The sequence below is a fragment of the Engystomops pustulosus genome, chromosome 4, assembly GCF_040894005.1.
Source record: "Engystomops pustulosus chromosome 4, aEngPut4.maternal, whole genome shotgun sequence".
Classification (NCBI taxonomy): Eukaryota; Metazoa; Chordata; class Amphibia; order Anura; family Leptodactylidae; genus Engystomops; species Engystomops pustulosus.
This window is the reverse complement of record NC_092414.1, coordinates 166828517-166854881: the sequence shown is the minus strand read 5'-3', so window position 1 is coordinate 166854881 and position 26365 is coordinate 166828517. Positions and strand designations below refer to the sequence as shown.

Here is a 26365-nt window from a genome sequence, read left to right as displayed (position 1 = left end):
CAATTTGATACATAATATGGCACATTTACTAAAAACTGTTTGCCTGTGTATAGTGTAGAATGCACCAGATCTTCATGAATCTGTTGTCCCCTGCACTGTCCCAACATTGCAGCCAACTTTTTTGTTGCACCTTAAACACGGGGCGTGTCACACACATCTTTTAGACTATGTATAATAAATGTGGTGCAAGTCCGATTGAGCACCGTACATTTTAATGATGAAATTTGTGTTGCGTGAAGAACATTGCAGCCACGACAAAGAAGGGTCTATGCAGGGTTGGACTGGGGTGCCTGGGGCCCACCAGTAAAATTGATTTTGGGGGCCCTCCTACTACTACATAGAAATATTCTGGCATAAGGGAGTTTCTAAGCACTAGAGAGGGCAGTGAAGTAAAGGATAAACTAAGCCCTTTCTCCCTCACTCTCTGCTAGTGCACTGCTCTTGTGTACAGGGGCTGCAGGGGTGACTTTATCTCAGGGCATTAATGTTAGGGATAGTATAACAGTAACCCCAGGTATGTTAAATGGATAAAACAATGTCATACACACTGCCCCCCCTCCAGATTTTATTAAGGCCCCCCTCCTTTCCATATTTTATTAAGGACCCCCTTCCCTCCCCTCCATATTCTATTAAGGCCCCTCTCCTTTCCATATTTTATTAAGTACACCCCCTCCCTCCCCCCCATATTTTATTAAGGCCCCCCCTCCCCTCCATATTTTATTAAGGGCCCTCTCCTCTCCATATTTTATTAAGGCCCCCGCCCCTCCCTTGCCAATAGCAAAAAAAAAAAAAAACTTTACTCACCTCATCCTGTGTCCGGTGGGAGAGATGCGCAGCCGTGCGATGGCGTCATGAGGTGGCCGTGCAATGACGTCACGACGTGACTGCGCATCTAGGGTCTGAATGCGGCGTGCATCGGAAATCACCCTGTGGCGTCACACTCAGTATTTTGGCTGCAGTCAGTGATAGTACTTGAGCACTGTTGCAGCCAATGGCAGGGGCCTCCGATCGGAGATGACAGGATTCACCCATCCCCCGGCAGGCCAGACCGACCCTGGGTGTATGCCACTTGTGGAGAGTGAAAAATGGAAATGAAAAAAACAAAAAAGGGCCAGGTCGTTTAAGGGGTTAAAGATCTGGAAAATTCAATGGATATTTAAAAGAAAACATAAGTAAAACCTCTGTGAACCACATCTAAAACTCATTCCAAGCACTTCTCCAAAGGCATGAATGTAGTATGTGAAATCCACTGTCAGCAAATATGTAACAGAACATGTTATGTCAGACCATTCCTTTTAGTTTGTCCATCAACTGTTTCAGTCATCCGTCAGAGGTAACATTCCTTTTTACAGAGTTTATTTAGATTTTAGACCAAACAATGATTTAAAAAAATGCTTCACCCCCATAAAGAAGTTACACATGAAAACCCCGGTCAAGTTCAAGTACAAGTTGAAGTTTCCTTCAAGAACTTGATAAATTACAATCAATAAAATAAATTTAATTATCAGTTTCTTGGAGCTTTTTATTACTTGAAATTGGGAGCCCTTGCCTCTCTCTAAAGAACCGTCACATAACACTTTATCAAATTTTACATTAAGCAATAGCACTGGTAGTTGGCGTTCTCTGGGCATCTGCCAAACCAAGAGGGATGAATGAGGCTACCAAATCCTAACACATGATTCATCCCTCTAGTAAAAACTTATCAGTTGCCATAGTTTGGCAGTGGCTGCATTTAATTAGTAAAAAGAATACTCATTTGGATAAAGCTTTAGATTGTGCCTTTTCTACTAGTAGATGTGAGTCCCAGCAATTGACTCTGCTATAAAGGGGGATATATTTTATGCAGCTTTTGTAGTTGGCTGACATTTACATTTCAATTTTCAGTATATGCCCCCCCCCCCCCTTTTTTATCATTGGCTACTAGTATCAATTTCTTTTAGCTTGTGAATATTATTAAATGTCCAAATATTTAATACATGGTGGGCCTTCTGCCTTTTGCCTCTTTTTTATCCCATGTGAATTTTTGTATTTTGCATGACCACTTGGTCTCTTTTTAAACTTCTGAAATAAATTTTGCAATTTTTTTATCCTGACCTTGGATTCCATTGTCGAAGCTGGACTTGGTTTTGATGCTGTACAGGAGTTATACTGCTCCCATCCACTCTTCCTATCTGTCAGTGTGGATGGCCTGTGAGAAGCAAGACACACTGGGTGACACTATTAGGAAGACCTAGAGCAGTGAGAGAAAGAAAGCTGTGTGTAGCAAGAGGAAAATCTCGCCTCAGGCGGCAGGATGCAGAGCCCTTTGGGATTTCCAATCATTACACCTGTTTCTCTAAGACAGGTGCGATAGATATGCCGAATGATACAGCGCCTTTCCCTCTGTCTGCGTCACTCCATACGATTCAGTGACACAGTTGGTGGTTAATGATGTCACGCCGGCTGTGTCTCTGTTCAGAGCCGGGAGAAGACGGGAGCCGGTGGAAGACGGGAAGCAGGAGCAGATGGGAGCTGCACAACATGGAAGCAAATGGAAGTATAAGTTTTATGTAAGTATAAGTTTTGTTATTTTTATTGGCAAAGGATGTATTAAACTGGCGAAGGGGGGTCTGGGGTCTATATATATATTCATACTCCTTATACTAGGGGGTTAGACTTGATGTGGGATTTCTATATGGTTCTACATAATATAAGTAAACTGGCAGGTGGCTATATTTTAGGCTGTATATATATATATATATATATATATATATATATATATTAACTGTGAGGGGGCTTCTGAATATAATAAAACTAGGTTGGGGGAATTTATTTATGGAGCAAGTTATTAATGAGTCTAGGGAGACTATATATCAGGCTGTATAAAGTAAAACTGAGGGGGAATCCAAATATGGGGGCAACATATTAATTAAAGTGGGGATACTATATGGGAGGCTGTATATAATTAAACTAGAGGGGGTGGGCCACTATGTATTAGGGTCAGATACTAATTCAACTGGGGTGGTGGATTATATGGGAGACTGTTTATAATTAAACTAGTGATTTCTATTTATGGGGCTGGATTTTATATATATCAGTATGGTTTTATGGTATATATCATTTAGGAGCACAATGTTGTTATCCAAGTGACTTTATACTGTAACTTTATACTCTGTACTTTTTGGAGGGCATTTTATAAACTTTCCAAACATACATTTCCTGTTTCTCTGTGATCTTTTAATTTAGAGAAAATAACAATAATTATTTAAATTAGCTTTAAAGAGCATCATGTCTGTTGATGCTCAGGTTCCCTTTTTATGCTGCTGAGTGCCATACAACAGCACCTCTTTGCACAATGATGGACAATCCCTTGTTGTAGAAGGTATATTAGCAGAAAGGGCCCCAGCATTGGTTCAATCAGAAACTAATTTGCATAAAGTAAAAATAATTTTTTGCTAAAATGACTATAAAACAGAAATTGTAGAAAGAGTCCCACATAATGCTGGTTTCACTTGTGCAGTGAGTTGGGAGAAGGGTCAAGGTAAGGCATTTTAGTGCCCTAGACAGACAATACAAATTGTTCCCCCCGAGCTGTAAATCAACTGTGCAAAAAATGCGATGGAATTAAGGACGAGTGGAACCTTTCTATTGCCTAAGGCAAAATGTGAAATGGAGCGTTCCCCAATTAAAAATCATTAGAAAGAAATCTACAAAGCTAGCTAAAACGTAAAAAAAAGCATACCAGCAGTAAACATGCCGCACATATGAATAAATTCTGCACATATAAATATTAACTAGTAATGAATATACTGCACAGATAAGTACTAGCAAAATATATTCTGCACACTCATTTATATACTAGCAGTGAATAACCACACATAAATATATAGATGCAACTAATGCACTTCACACCAGCGTGACCCACAGGCAGACACAGACATCACTTACTGTTCAAATTAGGTTGTAGCTAGTGTCTTAACCTTATGTGCCGGGATAGTCTGTCTTGGTCTTCAACCTAGTAGACTGTTTGGAGGTGAAATTTTTTCTTCATCAGATACAGAATGTCATGATGACTTCTGCTGGTCAAGAAATATCATTACAGAATTTGCCTGGTAACTTCAGCCTGTTAAGCACATCTCCACACTGCGTTCCTAATGATTTCAATTGCAGCAAACGCATCCCCTAGCACCAGCAACCAACCCCTCATTATTTTATATGGAGCATACACCCCTTTATTCTTTCATAGTCAATTGATTCATTTTCAAGTTGTGATTGCCACCTGTAATGCTCCACCCATTTTGGATGGCAGGTTGGCATACTTTGTAGTTTAGCTTTAGAGATTTTGTTTTGTTACTTAATGATTTAAACATTGTCTATACTTGCATCTGTAATTCCCTATGATGGTGGTGGTGTCTCCATATTTGTGCCAGGTATTCAATATGAATTTGTTTTGGGTTATTACGCTATCTGCGCACAATGGGAAATGGCTGGACTTTACACTAGAACCCCCGGCAAAATATAGATATTCTGTGCATCATAAAAGTGTAGTGGAAATCAGATTTTTTTTCACGAATCATGTGCAGATGGCCTAAAGTTCTCAATAGGTCTTATCTTACTGTATGTGATACCAGGGAAGGTTGGGAGTAATGTATATTCCAATGACAGTTAAAGATATCTCTTATTGTAAGGTAGAATGGTGTGCAATTGTTTGTGCATGATGGATTTGGCTTATTGTTTGCTATTGTTATTCTTTCATTCTATATAAATGCTGTTCAGCTTTTAAACTGTCCATGTAGTAAATTCCTTTACTATTTCCTAAAGTGTGAGTGCCTCAAATGAATTAGACAATTATATTGCACTTTTCTAAAGAATGTTTTTGGCTAAATATAATTATTTTTGGCAATCAGTAATTGCTATTTATAGGACAATCGCCTGTAGATGTTGGATCTGTAATTTCCCCCTTGGCTAGGGGCACTCTCAAAGCAGATTCATCAGCAATTCCTAACTCCCATGCCTGCATACCTATTGGAATTTCCATTTTTCTTCCCTCATGAGCACCAAAAGGAGTGCAGTAGCTGCGGCTACTTGCTTCTGCTGTTGGTAGTCAATGAGGCTCTGTTCATGGTCAATCTACTATACCTGTTTTGTCACATCAAGCCATTCCTGTTAGACTTTGAAGACACATACAATATAATTTCTTTCTTCATGGTCTACTTTATATATATCCAAGCATTTACTTTTGTTTTACTGTCAGAGGTGAAGTCCAAACAATTATCCTTTGTAATGTAAGGTACAACTAAGCCTTTGGTTGTAGCCATATTGATCCTTTTACTTTCCAGTTCTGGGTGACGTGCTGTACATCCTCCCCAATAAGTTAACTGGCTCATATAGGTTCTTTTTAACGTGGTGTAGGCAGTTTTGAAGGTTTGTAAACTTCTTTTTTATATCCTTTCTTATATGATAAATGACCTTTGATAGAGGGGGACAAGCTTGTGGTCCTATCATATGTCAAAACTGTTATCCAAATTCATAGATCTTTGTATTCATATGTTTATACACATAGATAATAATAATTCAGAACCTCTTAATTAGCTTTGATCAACAACGTTATTAGTAGTGGTAGGTTTAAGATCACGCAATAAACAATTTTCGTCCTTATAAGCTTCTTCAAATGACATGCTTCAATCAAAACATATGACATAGAGTAAATAAAATATACCAATTACATGAATACATTTGCTCAATCTTATAGATCTAATGGTATAATAATATCTATACTACAGCGGTTTTCTTTTTACACAGCTACTGTATGTGATGCTGCTTGTTCTTTCTTCTGCTTGCCCTCTTTTCCTTCCCTGTGGACTCACATTTTAGCCATAGACTGATGATATGACTATGATGACTCCTGCTTAGCCATGTAATTTTTTTTTTGTAAACATTTTTATTTTTCTAGCATTATTAACATACAATAATTACATTACTGAAGACATAGATATTACATAGCCAAGCAGATTTAGAATGAAAAATTTAAGAGGTTCTAAATGACACATTTTAAACATCGTTTATGACATATTCATCCTTTATGACATATTCAACAGAGCCTTACATCCTATATCCATTTATCTTAAGTATCCTAAAGAAGCAACCAAAAACCCAACCAGAAAAAAAAAGACTGCCAAGGTGGTGGTGGGGGGAGGGGGTAAAGAAAAAAAACCCAAACTCACTACTTGTATCCCGTTTTCTAATCTAATGACATTCCACAGCTATTCTCCAAATTTTTCCCCCTATCCCAAAAACCCAATTTTCCAGAGGCCTCCATTCCCCAAAAGTTGGTGGCACCGACTTCATCCAAGTCCGTGCAATCAGTTTTTTCGCAAATAAAGATAACTTACAAGTTGTAGCCATATAATTTCTGATGGAATGTGTCCAAATGTCCCAAAGGAAAGTTGGCACATGTTTCTTCTATTCTGACATTTTTGACTGGGTCCCAAGATGCCACCAACAAAGTTTGCCATTGATTTTTGAAATTGTCTACAAATGAACTAGTTTTCATAGTGATCACAATTCCTGACTAAGGATGAAAAGACTTGCTGAAGTTTGAATTCAGCTGAACCGCTCCTCAAAATTCTGCTTTGGAACGGTACTTGATTCTAACTCCCACTGGTAACATCCGTTTAAATGGCCGCTGCTGAAGGCTGTCGCTCTCCAGTGTCGGCTAATAGGTACCCAAATATTGCAGGTTCCGGTCAGTTCATCGCTACTTCTGACATAGCTCACACCAACCATAGACATATTATGTTGTGGCTGTACTATATGTCAACTCTAACATTTCAGACAATAATCATGTGCTTTCCATACCCAGAGGCATTTTGCAGCAAACACCCACCGGTAACACGTCATCAGGGAGCAGTGATCTGGTCACATGAAATCCTTGGGTCATACGACAACCCAAGGTTGTCTGAATTTAAAACTATCATTACAATGTGCGATTTGCCCATTGTAATGAATGATGAGGAAAATCCCCATGTATTGCTATACTGTAGCATGGCAGTATATGGTAAGATCAATCAGACAGGATTAAAGTACTCTGGGAGTCTGAAAATCATAAAAAAAAAATTAAATAAAAAAAACCTAAAAATTCAAATCACCCCCCTTTCCCTAGAACAGATATTAATAAACAGCAAAAATCATAAACATGTTAGGTATCTTCTCGTCCCAAAATGTCCCATCTATTTTTCCCGGCAATTAACCCCCTAACGCAAAATAACGCTTAATAAGTTCTACATGCCACTTTTTTGCCATTTTGAAAAAAATTCAAAAATTCTATAAAAAGTGATAAAAAAAGGCTGTACAGTCCTTAAAATGGTAGTATTGAAAATGTCATCAAAAGTCACAAAAAATGACACCACCCACACCTCCGTACACCAAAGCATGAAAGAGTTATTAGCGCCAAAAGATTGCAAAATGAAGATTTTTTTTTTGGTTTAAATTTTTGTAAATGTATGAAAACATTATAAAAACCAATATAAATTTGGTATCCCCGTGAGTGCACCGACCGAATAAATAAAGTGGACAAATCATTTGGGGTGCACAGTGAATGCTGTAAAATCCAAGCCCACAAGAAAATGGTACAAATGCGTTTTTTTTCACCAATTTCACTGCAATTGGAAATTTTTTCCCGCTTCTCAGTGCTTGGCATGGAATATTGAATACCATCGCTATAAAGTATAATTTGTTATGCAGGAAACAAGCCCTCACACAGCTATTTACATGGAAAAATAAAAAAAAGTTATAGATGTTTGAAGGTGTGGTAGAGTAAAAAATGAAAATGCAAGAACACAAAGGGGTTAAGGGGTTAAAATGAAAAAATAATTCATAAATATAACATTTCTTCTTAAACGGGCATTGCCACTGCTGACCTCCCTGTAATAAATCATTTCATGTGCCCTGGCTGCATGCTAGCTTTAGGAGAGTGAATATTTTAAAATAATCCTTTACATGTTACTATATAGGATATCTCTGCAGGTAATGTCTGGTGACCTCTAAGATCCTAAATAATTGTAATCTCTGACATTTATGTAGGGACATAGTAGTTACACTATTTCTTTTCCAGCAATAAATGTTCAGTGTAACAAGGCAATGAATAACTTGTTCTCTTGTTCTGGACCTGTCTAGCATTCATCCTATAAAGTAGCTGACAGGTGACAGGTCCTTTGAAGGTAGGCACAAAAATGACTGTGGCTCCACCTCAATCTTCAGAGTTGTATGTCATAGTAAAATATAATTTGCACACCCCTGACCATCCCCTATATAGAAGGTAGAAAACCTTTCAGTCTCCACTTTACTCTACAAAAGCTGAATGGAAATATCAGAACAAGAACTACCCTGCAATATTACACCAAGAATCCAAAATGATAAGGAACAGCTTCATGCGATGGAAACTTCCGATAATTTGCTTCACCTGGCAAATTGCTATGATTATACTTTTTGGAGTTTTTGTTCGTTATGAGATTCAAGCTGATCCCCATTGGACCGAGACCCGAATCGCCTTCAATATCAGCAGTAATATTGAAAATGATTTCTACTACAGGTATCCGAGTAAGTACATCTTTACATCTATTTAGGACATAACCTCACATACTTTCTGTGCTATAACACATAAGGGTAGAAATAGGAAAAGCTAAAAAATGGATTTTGTATTTTAATCTCCACTAAAAATCAGGAATGTCAATGAACGGAGGCAGTGACACTGACATCACACCTGAAATTTTTATAGATGCTTTTTAACAATTCCAAACCTAATGCCAGGTAACACTGTAGTTATACACCTGTCCCCCATACATGAAAGGGGGGAAGTTTAAAAGAGAATCTTTCTGGCCATGAGCCAATAAATGCCATAGCCCCCCTTATAGCCCACCATGGCAGTGACACACCAGACAGTCTGAAATGTTATCCCTCCGCCCTATAAACTAATACTGTCTTGTTGCTATACATTTCGTTATTAATGTAATTGATATTTTTTTTAATCTTGGTGAATTTCTCCCTACCATTAGATTTCCTGTTTATTAACCATTGTCAGGAGCTACACAGCAGATTAATTTGAACATTATGGCTCCGGCCTCCTGATCCCGACAGGCTGCGACAGCGGGGTACTTCTACACCAGGTCCAGCCTAGTGTAGAATTGTGCCACAGCCAGTGTCTGAATGACCCCAGGCTATGGGTAGTATGCGATAGTGCACATTACTGCCCCGCACCAGCCCCATTCACTCCCTCATTATCCATTTGTGGGAGTGCACGTTCCTACCCCTCATGGCTCCCTTCTCACCCATAAGGGGATGGCTTAAGGGGGAAATAATGTACGCGCAAGCCCTGATAAATCTGCCCCTATGGTTATTAGGAGCTCAGCTCCTGCAGTTTTACTTAGAAAATTAACTGTATCTTTATTTTAATGAAGCCCAAGTGCTTCTGGGGGTGTCACCAGAGCCCCTCCGGACTCTGACTATTACACAGCACCAGAGCCCTGTCCCCCGCCCTGCTCCATCTGCTGTAAATCTCACAATATCACAGAGTATTAGCTCTCTGCTGCCACAATATTTCCAGCACAGAGCGGGAAGGGGAGTGTTACATCAGGGACGTGTTATAGCCAGAACCCCCACAATACTTGTGCTTCATTAACATAAACATTAATTTGTTTGATTTATAAGTAAACTAAAGGAGCACAGCTGCTAATAAACATATGAAGGTGGTCCCCGACTTAAGAACACCCAACTTACAAATGACCCCTAGTTACAAACGGACCTCTACATGTTGGTAATTTACTGTACTTTAGACCTAGGATACAATGATCAGCTGTAACAGTTATCACAGGTGTCTGCAATGAAGCTTTATTGTTAATCCTGGTTCTTATGACAACACAACATTTTTAAAATCCAATTGTCACAGAGACCAAAAAAATTTTGGCTGGGATTACAATGATAAAATATATAGTTCTGACTTGCATACAAATTCAACTTAAGAACAAACCTACAGACCCTATCTTGTATGTAACCCAGGGACTGCCTGTAGTTTTAATAATTCTGCTGGGATCTACCTAGTAATGTTAATGGTTTATAAACAGGACATCTGATGGTAGATTTCCTTTAATATTTATATCATTGGATAATTAGGGACACAAAAATGTATACAGCTCCTGACCAAGACCACTAATTTTACACCATGGGTGGATGTATCATATCCTTTTCTTTGTTTCTTCTCTTCTTTTTGCATTTTTTTGGCACAAGAGTGGATTTGTGCACATTTCGCATCATTTTTTTCCTGTCTGAAGCTGTCAATGACTTAGTTTTATTCATCTTTGAATTTCGCCAGCTTCTGGATGTTGATGTTGATGCGGACATTGATTTGTGTAAAAAAAAATGACACAAAAACAATTCTCTCACCACCAGGTATAGGAAAAGTTGACATAGTTTGTGAAAAATATCCACCCATTAATGAAATTGTGACCAAATTTTATCTTAAGGAGCTTTAAAGTTAAAAAAAAAATAGTGCACTGCCTAACAATGTATCACCCCTACAATCACAATCTGGCATCATAGCCTAAGGTTAAATTAAAGGTGCAGGTCTTTCAAGTCCCAATGTTAATGTACTGATATATTTTACTGTTAATGTAAGTTCTGCAAATGGGAAAATACAAGCAAAATAATTCAGTTTGTGTTTGTAAGGAGCATAATACACTTTCTCCTATCCTAAGACCAAGTACTCGGAATACATAATGCTGTTACCTGTACTGTCACATCACGCAAAGTATACAATATAATGGTGTGGAAAAGAAAAAACACTCCTAGTCCTACTATAATAGTACACGAGACTTCATTTACTATAGAAATCAATGGAACATAACTGTAACTGTTCTCTGAAGAAAAGTGTAAGAACCTCGGCCGTGACTAATGCCCCTTGTACCTGGTGATGTAGCAGCAGTCCTCCAGGTAGTCAGCACTACTCATTCATTAGCGAGGGAGCATGCAGAACACAGATCTCCATCTGTTGACAGTACATTCCCAGCCTCCAATAACCTTGAAGGGTTTGTGATTTATTGTTTGCTCAGTTCCTCAGCTCAGGGAGGAATGAAGTCAGTTAATGTTGCAACAAAGGGCTTATGCCTTTCTGGCTACATACTAGTTACAGCAAGATTTCTCCATGAAATATAACACTGAAATATGAACATGCAAGAACAATATGAAAATTTCATGCACATAGATTATGCATGGGAAAGGGGGAAGCCCCATATATTAACATCATGTAGGGGTCATACATCAAGTTGCAGTGTAGCGTACATTAAAGGTATGACAAGTGCATTGTGGGCAGAAGAATACAATAATATAGATGAGTATGGACAGAATACATCAATGGTACTCAGCACATTACGGCATGTGCGGGTAAAGAACATTATATCAAGTAAAAATCTCCAATGGTACCATTATATCTTCATATTTCAGTGTCTGAAGAAGGCATCATTGCCAAAAAGTCACTTACACTGTATTTTGTCTAAATAAAGAATCTATTTTCGCAAGAATCTATGCTCAGACTTTAAAGGGAACCTGTCAGCAGAAATGGACCTAATAAGCCACTAGCAGTATGTCATCAAGCAGCTGAACACCTTGTAGATCATGTCTATTTCATGGGCCAGTGCGGTGGCATCGTTCAGAAAATCAGCTTTGAAGTGACATGTAATATAGTTGTATAAAGTCAAGGAGGAAGTGGAGAATTTAACAGTGAAGTCAAGCTCTCCTCACTTCAGATTGCCCTCTTCACTATAAATGATGATCCAGACACATCACTTAACAGTTATCATTTATACTGAGGTGAAGAGAGTTTGAGTTCAATGCTGAGCTCTCCACCTCCATGACTTCATACAACCAATTTACAACTCACACCACACTGAGCCATGAAAGAAACATGGTCTGGAAGGTGTTAAATCTGCTTTCCAACATACTAGTAATGGTAAATTAGGTCAATTTCTGATGACAGGTTCCCTTTAATTTATATCAATGTGGGGTAGGATCCCTTGTCTTGAGTGAGAAGTTTGGATTGGAAGTGCAAACTGTATCCTCTTGAATTACAATCCCACGTCAGGTTAGGATCACACCAGTGTTAATGTGTTCTGTTATTTTCTTCCATCATGTACATAAAAAAAAAAAAATTCTAATACTTATTAACTTTGGTGTGACCCTAGCTTTATCATGTAAAATTTCAGATGCAAGCTAAAAAATAATATCTAACTAATTATAATTTATATTGCATGTTAAGGTTCTTAGATATTGTATTAATTTGCATCTAATAATTCCCGGAAATCTTTGGTAGAATAGGAAGTCGAGGTAGGTCCATACATAGTATTTAAAGGGCATCTACCACCAGGATGAAGGACTCTAAGGAAGTGAGCCTCAGGGGCTCCATGCTCCATAGGTGTTAATGGAGCCCCTCAGGCCATGGATACAGTCTTTCATCCTGGTGGTAGATGTTCTTTAAAGAGGCTTTCCATCCCTCTATACTATCAATGACCTATCCATAGGATGGGTAATAATTAGATGTTTGAAGGGGGTACAACAGTTGATACAGGAAGAGCACAGCTCATGCACCTGCTGTCCCCCACGCTGCAATTCTAACTGAAATGAATGGATGGTTATTGAAATGTCTACAAAATCCATTCCTATAATCTGAATGATGATTTTCTTTGCATATGTATATATAAATCCCATTCAAGTATAGTTTTCCCTTTCTAAAATTTCAGCGACAAGTCATATGTATGTAAATATATTCTTAAAGGGCAGCAGAAGTTTGCAATAAGAATCTTTATAGGGATAGAAATTCCTGTTTGACATGTGCAAGTTCAACAGAGTTTATTCATATATGTCTCTCTTTTCTATCATTACTTCTTATCCTCTTATATTGTATTCTCTGGACATTCATTGTCAATGCTGTTATATAATTGTTTAACTAGGCAAGATGTCCCCTTAGGTATCAAGAAAAAGGGGAATGACCCCAAACTTGATAATAAATTCTCTATAGAATTCTGCTGTCATCCTTTACTAATTTTGTACCTGCCAAGCAAAAATTCTAATCCTAGTGACACAAGATTTCTACTGAAAGTTTCTCACGCACACTGGTTATACTCTTTGGTGGTAGCCTTGATTTTCTGCACATCCTGCTGCACATCCCTTGTTTAAAAAAATAGGTGTTCTGGAAAGGCACCCAGTCCCTTGTAACATGTGATAAGGATTCCAGTCATACTATTGTGAAAAAGTTCTTTTGAATTGTTTTTCACCAAAAAAAATAACTATTAAAAAGAACTTCTTCATAATAACTTCATATAATGTGAATGGAATCTTTATCACATGACCAGGGACCGGTGTTTATCCACAGGAAGAAAACACTAAAGCATTGAATATCAACAAGAAGAGATATAGAGAAGCATTTTGTACCATCTGAATGAATCAGAGCTCAGGCAAAGTGGTAAAGAACTTTCTGAGAAGGTGATTTCAGTACTTTGCGGTGGTGGCTTCTGGCTCTGGTGGGCATATAGCATTAAATGGAGCAGTAGTCCACCTTCCCAACAATATCTCCATTCAGATAAGAGAATTATGGACCCCAATTCTCTTCATAGTTTAGGTCCCAGCAATCTACTACAGGTTGAAAACGCCATTATAATGGCCTGACTAGTTCTAAGTTCCTCTTGTTGCCAAAACATATGTGACCGAGATAGGAGGTTAACAAATCCTGTGAAGGTGTCCTCTGATATTAGTAGGGCTTCATGTATTGGATATGTCATATGTATGTCGTCTGCCTTGTTCCTCCATCCAATGTTTCTAATGAGACTTTATCATACATAGCTTTAACTTCTTTTTTGTCAGAACTTTGTACTACTCTTCTATGGGATTGGAGCATATGTCTTTGTTTAGATCATTTTCAGTCCAGCCAGCAAAGATCAGTCTTCACACTTACTTTCAACACATCACCTTTGAGAACTTACTGCATACTATTCCCATAGCCCCCAACCATCCTGGATTTGGCTGGACAGTCCTGGTTTTTTACCTCTATCCCGCTGTCACGGGCAGCTGAGAGATTGTCCCAGATATTCCCTCCAGGTCCTGCACTGGCTGGGGTTTTGTCCCGACCAGGGGCGTAACTTGCGGGGGTGCAGTGGTTGCGGTCACACCCAGGCCCAAGATGTTTTATTGGGCCCTTATGGTGTCACTTTCCCATATGAGAAGATCTTTACTATAAACCATAAATTATAGTCAGGGGCCTGACACAGACTTTGCACTGGGGCCCATCAGCTTCTTACACCATTGGACCCAACTAGTATACTTTCCAAGCCCGAACATGTGGTACTGAATTACTTCGAGCTAGCAGCAGAGCAGGGATCACTTCATCAGGGAGAGATCACCATCTGTCCATATATGGAGTCTCTACATCTCCCTGGGCTTCCCCAGACACAAGGCTCTATTTCATTCAATTTAATAAACTTTTGCCCAGGTCAGGATTTGAACCCAGACCCTCCACACTTCACCAGCCATAGAGATAAAGGTCAGAGCCTCTATCCCCCTAGACTATGGTGTCAGTGGTTGTCTAAGGGAGGATCTTATATAACCAAGAGCTTCACTGTTACACTGTGACACAGGCTCCATGCCCTGGTATATAGAGAGAGATCTTCTCAGAGATTATTATTGTATCTCTGAGAAGATGTATCTCTATATACCAGTGCATGGAGCATGAGTCAGCCTGTAGCTTAGTGGATAGTGGCTCTCTATGTCATGTGGAGTTAAAAGGTTGTGGGTTAAAATCCCAGGCTGGGCAAAAGTGTATTTATTATTATGGAGATGATAATTATTATTATGGAGATGATTATTAGTAATAAAAATTTTGGGGTGTGGCCATGGTGTGATTAGGGGTGTAGCTTGGGGGTGATCACTGCCATTTTGTCCCTCATTCTCTTCAGGAAATGGGGAGAGTTGGGAGATATGTATACCCCATCCCTTGACAGCTGTCATTATAAAGGATAATAAATATTGATATATGAAGTGAAGAGATGTATTGGCTGAGTGGGTAACTGACCTGATTAAAACATTCTTCAATTGAAGAGGTGGTGATGATCAGGAAGTTTCTCCGCAGTGTGAATAGTCCCACAAGGATAGTAGGTATCCAATGTAGTAGATGCCTTTTTCCTTGAGCCAAGTTTGAAGTCAGTCCAAGAGCAGAGCGATTCAGTGTGGGAGCCCCAGCCGGTGGCTAGACCACACGATGAGTTGGAAGTGAATAGTGACGTCACTCTAAGTTATGGATGGAGCGGTGGGACATAGGTGAACACGCACCGAACGCGTTTTCAAGAGCTACGGCTCTTTTCCTCAGGGTAGAGTTCCGGTCGAGCCACCGGCCGGGGCTCCCACACTGAATCGCTCTGCTCTTGGACTGACTTCAAACTTGGCTCACAGAAAAAGGCATCTACTACATTGGATACCTACTATCCTTGTTGGACTATTCACACTGCGGAGAAACTTCCTGATCATCACCACCTCCTCAATTGAAGACTGTTTTTAATCAGGTCAGTTACCCACTCAGCCAATATATCTCTTCACTTCATATATCATTGTTTGCATCAGTAGTCACAGTCAGTGCAGGTATATTGTTATTTTGTCTTCTATTGTGTTGTACACTTTTATGAGCTAGGGCAGCTCATATTATACCAGCAGCGACACCTATGCCATACCATTTATTCATACAGACCCCGACTTTGCACCAACGTTTCCCCTCTGTTCAATTTGGATAATAAATATTGTTCACTACATGTTGATTTTATGACTGATCACTGTTCATGTATGTCAGATAATTTTTTTGCAGTATTTTTGAGGCCCCTTTTGCCTGTTCAGGTTTCAGATCATTAGTGACTCGCAAAAATTCCTGCAAACATATTTTTTTTTGCAGCAGACATATTAGTTATTAAGTAGTCTAATACAGATTTCCACTGGAATGATCATCTGAATCATTTGCTTCGTATCCATGACCTCTACAGCCCCTGCAGCACAGCCAATGCACATATTATTATGACCATCCTATTGGCAGTAAATTAAGAAGGAATTATAATGACAAATCTTATGTGAGTCACCCTTTTATTATGTAAATTATTGCTTTTCATTTCAGCTCAATATACTCCAAATCTCTATTTACTGTCAGTAAACAGAACATTCTTGTATATATCTCAAAGCTGAATACTTGTTGAGTGGTACGACTTACAACTGAGAGTTTGCTTACATTGTAACCGGTTGGAAAATTCTCTGTAAGTTAAAATTGAACAGGGGAGATGCAATATAGATTCATCCATATGAATCCACGCACGTGACCCTTTTGTGGCGCAGCTGCACTAGGCAACATGCAACACAAATTAGGGGGCGTCTCATGTATGTATAATAATAGGCTTGGTAGAAGAGCTCACAGATGTACCGTCCATTACTTAAAGGTGAATTAAACTTTTGCATATCCTTGGGTGCTGGCTCTGTAGATGTATACACTGTAGACTGGAGCCTTCATGGTTAACACATTTTATCATACCCAACACAAATTAGTGAAGTTTTCATGATTTTGCTTTCCTTCAATATGTGAAGAATTTTGGCATTTTAGATTGTCTTGACAGATCACCCATACGAAAGTGAGAGTTTGTCTGCAATTACATAAAGCCAATACACCTTTGTGAAAATGGATCCGTTGTATCATTTTTTTTGCCTTGGGCTCTAAGGGTTTTAAAAATAATAAAGAACTAATACCTACCGCTTTTCAGTGTTCTAGTTCAGTGCCGCCCATCTCCACTGGCTTATGCAGCAAGAGCCAATAACGGGTATGCGTTATTGAAGGCTGATTGTTGCATTTCAGATTCAGGAGTGCTGTCCTTTCTTTTTAAGGACCCATTGAAGGGATTTATCATGGCTTTTCCCTTCTTTACACCACCTCCATACCAAGTGGGCGGGGAGAGAGGGCGAATGGGTCGTGGCTCATAGTGAGCCGAGCCCCTACAAAGGCACGGTAGTTACACCAGGCTGGAACCTCTTATTACTCTGCTGCGCCACAATTCTGTCGCAACAGAATGATACAAAGTGCACAAAAAGGTGCAACTCTGTGCACATCCTGAAAACAGACCAGATTTACAAGTGTGTGCGCCTCTATCAGATTATCTGGTGAAAACTGCACATTAGTGAGGCAAACTGCACTAGGCAGTGTGCACCAGTTTTCATATATTTGGGCCATTATTTGCTTTTGCCCTTAGGCCGGTGGCATATGACTTTGCTCGGTGCAGGTAAACCAAGCACAATGCCAGGTTGTATAATGCAAGGAGTCCCCACTTGTAAGTGGTACAGTAGCTCTGAACAGTACCTCTGGGAAGAGTTTTACTCTATATTGTAGCATTTCAGAAAAAACACATAGTTTAAAGATAAGCCAGATATGGGGATATTCGTCTGAGCAGATACAACTAATCCTCACAACTTGGCTTAATGGACAACTTTCTCCCTGTTTGACTGTAGAGATAAATCTGTTCAGCAGACACCAACAAGCCTATCATCATAGATTGAACTATGTTTTAAATTCATTATGTAAATGACTCTAAGCAGCACTTCAGATACATGGTAATTGTTGCATATTGTATATGGAGGAATTAGATGGATAATTCTAATAGTATACAAAAAGAAAGAAGAAGGCGGCACTCACCGAACTTGTGGAACTACGTTTCTTTATTCAGCATGTGGTGTGGTACAGAGGGAACGCTGGAGCCAGACGGCGACGGGCCGTTTCGTGCTTACTAGCGCATCTTCAAGCCGTTGAAGCCGTCAACGGCTTGAAGATGCGCTAGTAAGCGCGAAACGCTTATGGGCTTACACCGAATTTGAACAGTGCGGAGACTCTAGACCTCTCTTCGGACATTTAAATAATTCTAATAGTATTTCTGTTTAGCTAAATTCACACTACCATTCCTTTCCTCTATTAAAAAAGCGAAAATTGAAAGTTTAACGTATCAGTTAAAAATTCCATTGACATCAAAGTAAAATCTTATGTCATCCGTTATGATCGGTTTGGCATGGATCTATTATCCATGCATTTTTTCAAAGTACTGCAGCTTCTGTCATTTTTTCTGTCCAAAGATCCCATGGATAATGGATCCCTGCCTAAACGGAACATAATGGGGCACATTTACTTACTCTTCCGTTTTCGAAGTACAGAGTGTCCGATGATAATGCATTATGGCGCAATTCACTAAGATTGTGCGCCCTATATCCTGCATGTGTCGCTTCCCCGCTCAGGTCCGAAAGAGTTCACCTTCTTCCTGGTGCATGTAAGTGCAATGTCTTGTGACACAATTTGAATCTTGAATCCCGCGCTCAGTCCGAATCAGTCGGCTTAGTCCGATCATCCGACGGCCTGCCCCCCAATTTCTGAAAGCCGATGCAGCTGCACCACAATCCGAACGTGGGATCCGCGGACCCTTAGTAAATAAGCCCCAATGCATGACAGAAAATTTACATTGATGTCAATGGGATTTTTAAGTTATATGTTAAACCTCTATTAAACTTTTATTCTTTACTTTTTTAAAGGAGGAAAGGAGCGGTAGTGTACAATGAGCCTTACCTGGTTTAAGAAATGATTTTGCATATCTCTAGGCAGTAAGTAATTTTATGTAATTAAATGTGACTTGTATATGGCGATAGCAATCACAGACATTCTCTTCTTGTGTTATCTAAAACAAAAATACTATTTTAAATTCACATTTGCATCGGCAGCACAGAGACGGTTAACCTGTGCACACATGCTCCATTCCTAGGAGGTGTAAGTGACACGTGATTGTCAGGAGTAATGAAAGTGAACATATAGAAGCTAATGGCAGCAGCAGGAAAGACCAGCTGGACCAGTTTTCTCCTGTAAATTCAACGATTAAAATATGAGATTTATGTCATCATTCCATAGCCCTAAGTCATCAAAAGATCAAAATAATACAAATCTGTGACAAATGCTTTTGTTTTTACAAACTTTACTGGACAAGCTACATACTTACCAGAAGGATAGCTTGTAGTTGTATGTTATTCAGCTATCCGCCCTTTATTTATCATTACAATATGTCTTTGACTTGCTTGTCTATATTCAATTCCATTTTTGTTTTATCTGAATTCATCAAGTGAGTCTATGTATGTTGTTGCATTTTTTTTTTTGCGTTTGTCACATAATATTTTTTTTTTCGTGCACATGTCCCTCTAAGGAGCAATTGTTCTAGATAAATTTGGTAGTAGTTTTTGTCCTATTTCTACGCCAGGGGGTGCCTGGAGTCATCTTGCGCCAAAACATGCGCCTAAACGAAAATTTGTGCCAAATTCCATATTTAATGGAATGTCCAAGATGAGAATACCCCTTTTAGAAAGGTGCTTTAAGAAGGAGGGAAGGGCTGTTTCCCTCGTACGTTTTAATTTAATATCATATCATCTTCCCTTATTCAAATGTCTTGTATAAATAAATACTCATTAGGTGAAGTGACTAAAATAAATCCAAATGAAATACCAATACATAATAGCAGGATTAATAGTCTACTGTAAAATAAAAGTAAATATAATTACAGTGAGTTGGACAATTAAAAAAATAACACTGTGAGTAGACGCTTCCTTCTTTTATACGCCTATAAACTAACATTTGTAGAATCTTGCCATGAAGCTACATATAGTCGGTATGGATAGTACTTAAACCCCTTTAAAGTTTTCACTCTTTGTTTCATTGCCCCCAATTGGTAATATCAAAAAGTTATCTTTTGTTGCTCATTAATGTACACTCTGCACCCCACTGTGACTGAAATAAACATGCTTTGTACATGCTTTGCGCTGCGTAATCTGTGTGCGCTATATAAATAAAGAATTATTATTATTATTATTATTATTAAACAGAAATGTAGTCATTTTTGCTAATTTATAAAACAAGAAAAACTGAAATATCACCTGGTTATAAGTAATCAGACCCTTTGCTGTGACACTCATATTTAACTCACATGTTGTCCATTTCCTTCTGATGCTCCTTGAGATGGTTCTACTCCTTCATTATAGTCCAGCTGTGTTTAATTAAACTGATTGGACTTGATCAGGAAAAGAACACACATGTGTATAAAAGGCCTCACAGCTCACAAAGCATGTCAGAGCCCATGATTATCATCAGGTCTAAGGAACTGCCCAAGGAGCTCAGACAAAATTGTGGGCATATTTGGCCATGGTTACAAAAGAATTTCTGTAGCACTAAATGTTCCAAAAAGTACAGTGGCCTCCATAATCCTTAAATGGAAGAAGTTAGGGATGACTGGCCATCAAGCCAAACTGAGCAATTGTGGGTAAAGAGCCTCGGAGAGAGAGTTAAAAAAGAACCCCAAGATCACTATGGACGAGCTCCAAAGATGCATTTGGGAGATGGGAGAAAGTTCTAGAAAGTCAACTTTCATTGCAGCCTCCTCCCGTCAGAGCTTTGTGGCAGAGTGTGCTGATGGAAGCCTCTCCTCAGTGTAAGACATATAAAAGGATACAGTTTGCAAAAAACACATGAAGGACTCTCAGACTATGATAAATACGATTCTCCGGTCTGATGAGACAAAGATTGATCTTTATAGTGTTAATTGTAAGCTGTATGCTTGGAGAAAACAGTCACCTGCCAAATACAGTCCCAACAGTGACACATAGTGGTGGCAGCATCATGCTATGGGGGTGTTTTCCAGCTGCAGGGACAGGATGACTTTTTGCAAATGAAGGAAAGATGAATGTGGCCAATTCCAGAGATATTCTGGTTGAAAACCTCTTCCAGAGTGCTCTGGGCCAAAGGTTCACCTTCCAACAAGACAATGACCCTAAGCACACAGCTAAAATAACAAAGCAGAGGCTTTGGAACAACTCAGTGACCATTCATGACTGGCCCAGCCAGAGTCCTGACCTAAACCCAACTGGGCATCTCTGGAGAGACTTGAAAATGGCGTCCACCAATGTTCACCATCCAACCCGAGGGATATTTCAGTTTTTCTTGTTTATTAAATTAGCAAAAATATCTACATTTTGTTCTTTTCTTTCAAGATGGGGAACTATTTTGATCTTACCAATTGGCTGCATTGAAACAAAGAGTAAAAAAGGGGTCTGAATATTTTTTGTACCCACTGTAGGAATATAAAAATATATGTACAACCCTAGATGTGGAGTGACTATGAAAGCTCTTTATTATTGGTGGGTCCCTTTAAAGACTATTTCAGATGTTTCAATTGTTTTAAGAATTTTTCTAACATCAAAATAACCTTAATCTCCTGCAGTCATAAACTGCATAAGGAAGGTCACTACAAATGTGATTTATGAAAGATATTTTCGAAAGTTTCTAAAACTAGTGACATTTTTAGCGTCTCTGATTGATGATCAATTTGTAAAATGTAAAAATTCTTTCAAGTAGCTCTCTGATGTATCTCCAGGTATGTATAACCCATAAGTGTATGAATAATTGTCTAACTGTAGCTTGAAGGCAGAAAATGTGTCATGTCTCTTCTGGTTTTATCTGCTAATATCTAAGCATCTAAACATGATGTTTTTATACTTCCATTTCAATTTACATAATATATCCATCAACTATACTTACAATGGTAAGTGGAGACAAGATATAATAAAATATAATAAAACCCCTACAGGTACATTGTCAAAAAGATTAATATCTTTCAGATCACGATTCTTTTGTAGTCCAGTGTGGTGGTATCATCTGTATCAAGTCAAAGAGCCGAAGACTTTAGCACTGAAGTCAAGCTCTCCCTGACATAGACTGCCTCCTCTGCTGTATTTGACGTTACGCCCAGGGTCATCACTATCTGGTTCTTCTGAAGCCTGGTGAATGATCTCAATCACAGCAGATGGGGCATTATGAAGTGGGGAAAGCTTGACTTCAGTGCTAAAATCTCCGCCTCATTGACTTTCTACATCCAATTACATCTCACGTCAATGTTGATTATCTGGATGATGCCACCACACGGGGGTATGGAAGAAATTTGATTTGGAAGGGGTTCAGCTGCTTGACAACATACTGGTGATGGTTTATTAGGTACATTTCTGAGAGTTCCCCTTAAGCTAGCTATTCATAAATTATATATTACAAATTATATATACAGTACTTTAAATTGGGAGAGTAAGAGCCACTCAGAGATTGGTTCAACATGGGGATACCATGAAAAGTACCTGTAAACATCAATCTATAGAACTTATAGCCAAAGTACATGTCAATGTTTGAGATGAGGTTTCAACAGTAAAGAGTGCTCTATAAGATGCTGTCTACACATAGGACATCATATATAGCCTGCTCAGCAAATAGGATACTATGTACTATATGTGCAGCTCCTCCTGCTCTATAACATGCTGCATATTACAATGATTTTCATGGTGACAGGTTCAAGGCTAAAAAAAAGGCAGTCAGACATGAATAAATATTTTTTAATTAAAAATGTAAAGTAGATGGAAGAGCTTTGGCCAGGGGGCGGACTGCAGACGCATTAAGCCAATGACAGAGGAGGCAGGAACAGAGCAGGAGGGGACAAGAAAAGAGGGGCGGGAATTATTGTTTTAGACCCTGTTGCATCGTATAACAGGGCCCTGGCTGAGAGTGCTGCACGGCGGCAGTTGGGTAGTGATTAGATGGAGTGAGTCCGAGTGACATTAGGCAGACATTATGATTGTGCTACGGGCCCCTGAGCCTCACGGGCCCTGTAGCAGCCGTAGCGTTAGTTACGTCACTGCTAAGGGGCATTATAAAGAGGGTGCTACAGAAAAGCGGCCATTATAAATGTGGTGTGTCAAGAGTAATGGGGTTAATCCTAATTAGGGGCCACTATGGGGAGCAGTATATACCGCTGGGTCCAGTAAATCGGGGTGTTATGCTTTGTGGGTACAGTGTAAGGCTGCCAACCGATGCCTAGAAATAAAAAATGTTAATAGAAGCTATAAAATACTTACAAACAAAAAAGTTTTGTGTAGTTAGTACTAAGCCACACCGTAGTCCACATACTAAATTTTCACTCATTGTGTAGTTAGTACTAAGCCACACCGTAGTCCACATACTAAATGTTCACTCATTTTTGAAAGCAGTCTTAATGTGAAAAGCAATTTGACTTCATGTTATTGAAGTGAAGCCTCGCTTAGAACTCACTCAGTATTCAGGAAGCTTCACACAAATCCCCATGATAAAATAATGCAGAGGATGCAGAAGTTATGCAATTATGTTCCTATTCAGATTTCATCACTTTGCATTACAGATTAGTCAGCAGAATAAAGACAGCTGGTTGGTAGGTTATAGTATTACAGGTTTTTTCCATGTCTTTAAATTGGGACCAAATTATGGGCTTGCCCTAGTTCTTAGAAATAACACTTATAAATGAATGGATGCTTTATATATAAATTGTACATTACCTGTTTATAGCATTTGCATATTCATAAGCTTATGTTGATTATTATTTAACATTTATTAGAAGATCTTTTATCTCCTAGCAATGTTGTCTCAAATATTTGCAAACACGTCACACTGACCCCATTATATTTGTGTTGAAATAGCGCATTACATGCAGAGTTTGACTAGGCTGCTGCTAGGAGATTAGTAGGTAGCCCATCATTTAGTACTGTAACTCCTGACAATAACAGATGAAATGTGGGCTATGCAATTTACATATAATAGCCTATACCCTAATCTCATCTCTTTAGTAACTCCACACAGTTTAATACTCACCTAAGGGGTCTGCACATAGAATAATACTCACCTAAGGGGTCTGCACATAGTATAATACTCACCTAAGGGGTCTGCACATAGTATAATACTCACCTAAGGGTCTGCACATGGTATAATACTCACCTATGGGGTCTGCACATGGTATAATACTCACCTAAGGGGTCTGCACATAGTATAATACTCACCTAAGGGGTCTGCACATGGTATTATACTCACCTAAGGGTCTGCACATGGTATAATGCTCACCTAAGGGTCTGCATATAGTATACTACTCACCTAAGGGACCCGTACACAGTATAATACCCACCTAAGGGGCCTGCACAAATTAAAATGCCTACCTTAGCGGACCAATCCTCTAATACTTGACACATTCAACCAGTGGCGTAACATATAAGGCGCACCGGATTATAAGGCGCACTTGATTATAAGGATGAATGACCAGCAGGTGGCAGACTTGTGCACAGTTCAAGGCAGCTGTTGTCTGTAAGTAAGGTTCATATATAAGGCGCACCGGACTATAAGCCGCACCTTTGATTTCTGAGAAAATCAAAGGATTTTTTTGTGCGCCTTATAGTCCGAAAAATATGGTATATAGAGCATAATGCAGTATATATGCACATCATACATTGTGTAGACATACATACACATCACAGATACAGCTTATATACATCACATATATGTTATATACATATTATGTTGTACAATGTATATATAATGGTGTTCATTCTTTTGTCAGGTTGGATGATGGGGCCCCCTGACACTGTGGGCCCCATAGCAGCTGCTATGGCTGCTACCACTGTAGTTACGCCCCTGCATTCAACCATTTTGCGCTGCATGTTTTTAAAAAGCGTGCAGATGTCAGGATGTTGTTTACCAGCCTAGTATAATTAGAATTTCAATTTCATTAGATTAGTCAACGGCGACTTTGTAGAAGCCAAACTTTGGTGATATCACAGGGTATGTCACTGGCCCAAAGCATTTTTGTGTCTCAGACAATCCATTTCATTTAATGAAAGTTAAAGGGGTTGTCCACTTGAAGCAAAAGGTGTTGCCTTTTAACCATTTTAATAATTTCTACAATAAATTCCATGAGTTTGTTTACTTATTGGTCTGTCTGAAGATCGTGATCGAGTGTCGGAGTTCCTCCAAACCCACCCTGGACTTCTGCCCTTAGATGGGTATGCCATTGTATGGATTTTATCAAATTAGAATAACTCATTGCTATCAAAACAGTTATTGCACTTCAGTTTGTTTTACTTCACAGACCTGTCATGTACATCAATGACACAACGGGGCAGATTTACTTACCCGGTCCATTCGCGATCCAGCGGCGCATTCTCTGCGGATGATTCGGGTCCGGCCGGGATTCACTAAGGCAGTTCCCCCGATGTCCACTAGGTGTCGCTGCTGCGCTGAAGTTCATCGGATTGCACTGAAGTTCACCGTCCTCCGCTGGGTGCAGGTAAGCGCGTGTCAAGCGACCCTTTTTTTTTAAATGCGGCGGTTTTTCCGAATCCGTCGGGTTTTTTTATGGCCACGCCCCCCGATTTCCGTCACGTGCATGCCAGCGCCGATGTGCCACAATCCGATCGTGTGCGCCAAAATCCCGGGGCAATTCAGGGAAAATCAGCGCAAATCCGAAATATTCGGATTACCCCAGTCGGAAAAAAGCAAATCGGGCCCTTAGTAAATGACCCCCAACGAGTATGTAATTCAGTTGTGTACAAGGGAATAGGGCTCATTCCCAATACAATATATATTGCCGTTGTGTCTAGTAGACCATGAAGCAGTCACTCTTTAAACTATTTTAAGAGTTGTCTGGTGCTGATCACCTAATGATCTAATATTATTCACCTATCATAAAAAGGTGAACAATAAAAAATTCTTTATTATGTCATTCCTTCAATAGACGTCTGATACAACTTATTTAACTCTCTTTCTGGAATGTGTTGTGCATTATATTGCTTGATTATAGGCTCACTAAAGCAGTCTATACTGGCACTGGGCCCATCAGATAACTTGCTTTTACATATGTCATGTTTACTGAGAACACAAAGTACAGAACTCTAGACTTGACTTTCCTATACAGACTTATATGAAAAGCATGTTTACAATACCATACGTAATGGCTATGTACCTCATTTTACAATGTGTCATAATCTTCTAAAATAAAAAAATTTACAGGTTATGTTGTTTTTGAAAATTTTTTTAAAAAAGGAAACCGTCAACAATCTCTGCACCACCTGCTCACTTCTATCTCATATGGAAACGTGACCACTGAGGCACAAAGCCAGAAGTCTAGCAATACATGTTGGTTAAGGGGACGCTATTATACTTTTAGACCTTACTGCTATTAGGCACACTATTATTTAGTAAATTAAATTAAGGGAAAATAAACATTTGTTTGGTCGTCTTATTGGGGACTATATTTGTATTTTTATTTATCATATCTGTTTTTTTTTAAAGGGCTTGACCACTTTACCTCATGTTTTTTGTAATGTATATGTAAGTGTCGGGGCACTGCTTTCTTGATACCGTATATACTCGTGTATAAGCCGAGTTTTTCAGCACAAAAAATGTGCTAAAAAACGT

At 39.1% G+C, this 26365-nt stretch overlaps 1 protein-coding gene across 2 annotated transcripts in view; it reads left to right on the top strand.

Moving 5' to 3' along the window:
- Positions 1-26365, top strand: part of RHCG (Rh family C glycoprotein) — a 105549-nt gene that overhangs the window by 36693 nt on the left and 42491 nt on the right. Inside the window, exon 1 of one of the 2 annotated variants that reach the window (XM_072148495.1) lies at positions 8259-8577. The exons of the other annotated variant lie outside the window; for it this stretch is intronic. Within the exon in view, the coding sequence (XP_072004596.1) occupies positions 8391-8577 (187 nt within the window). The 5' untranslated portion in view covers positions 8259-8390. Of the gene's footprint in view, positions 1-8258; positions 8578-26365 lie in introns of those variants that run through there. 2 annotated transcript variants of the gene reach the window in all.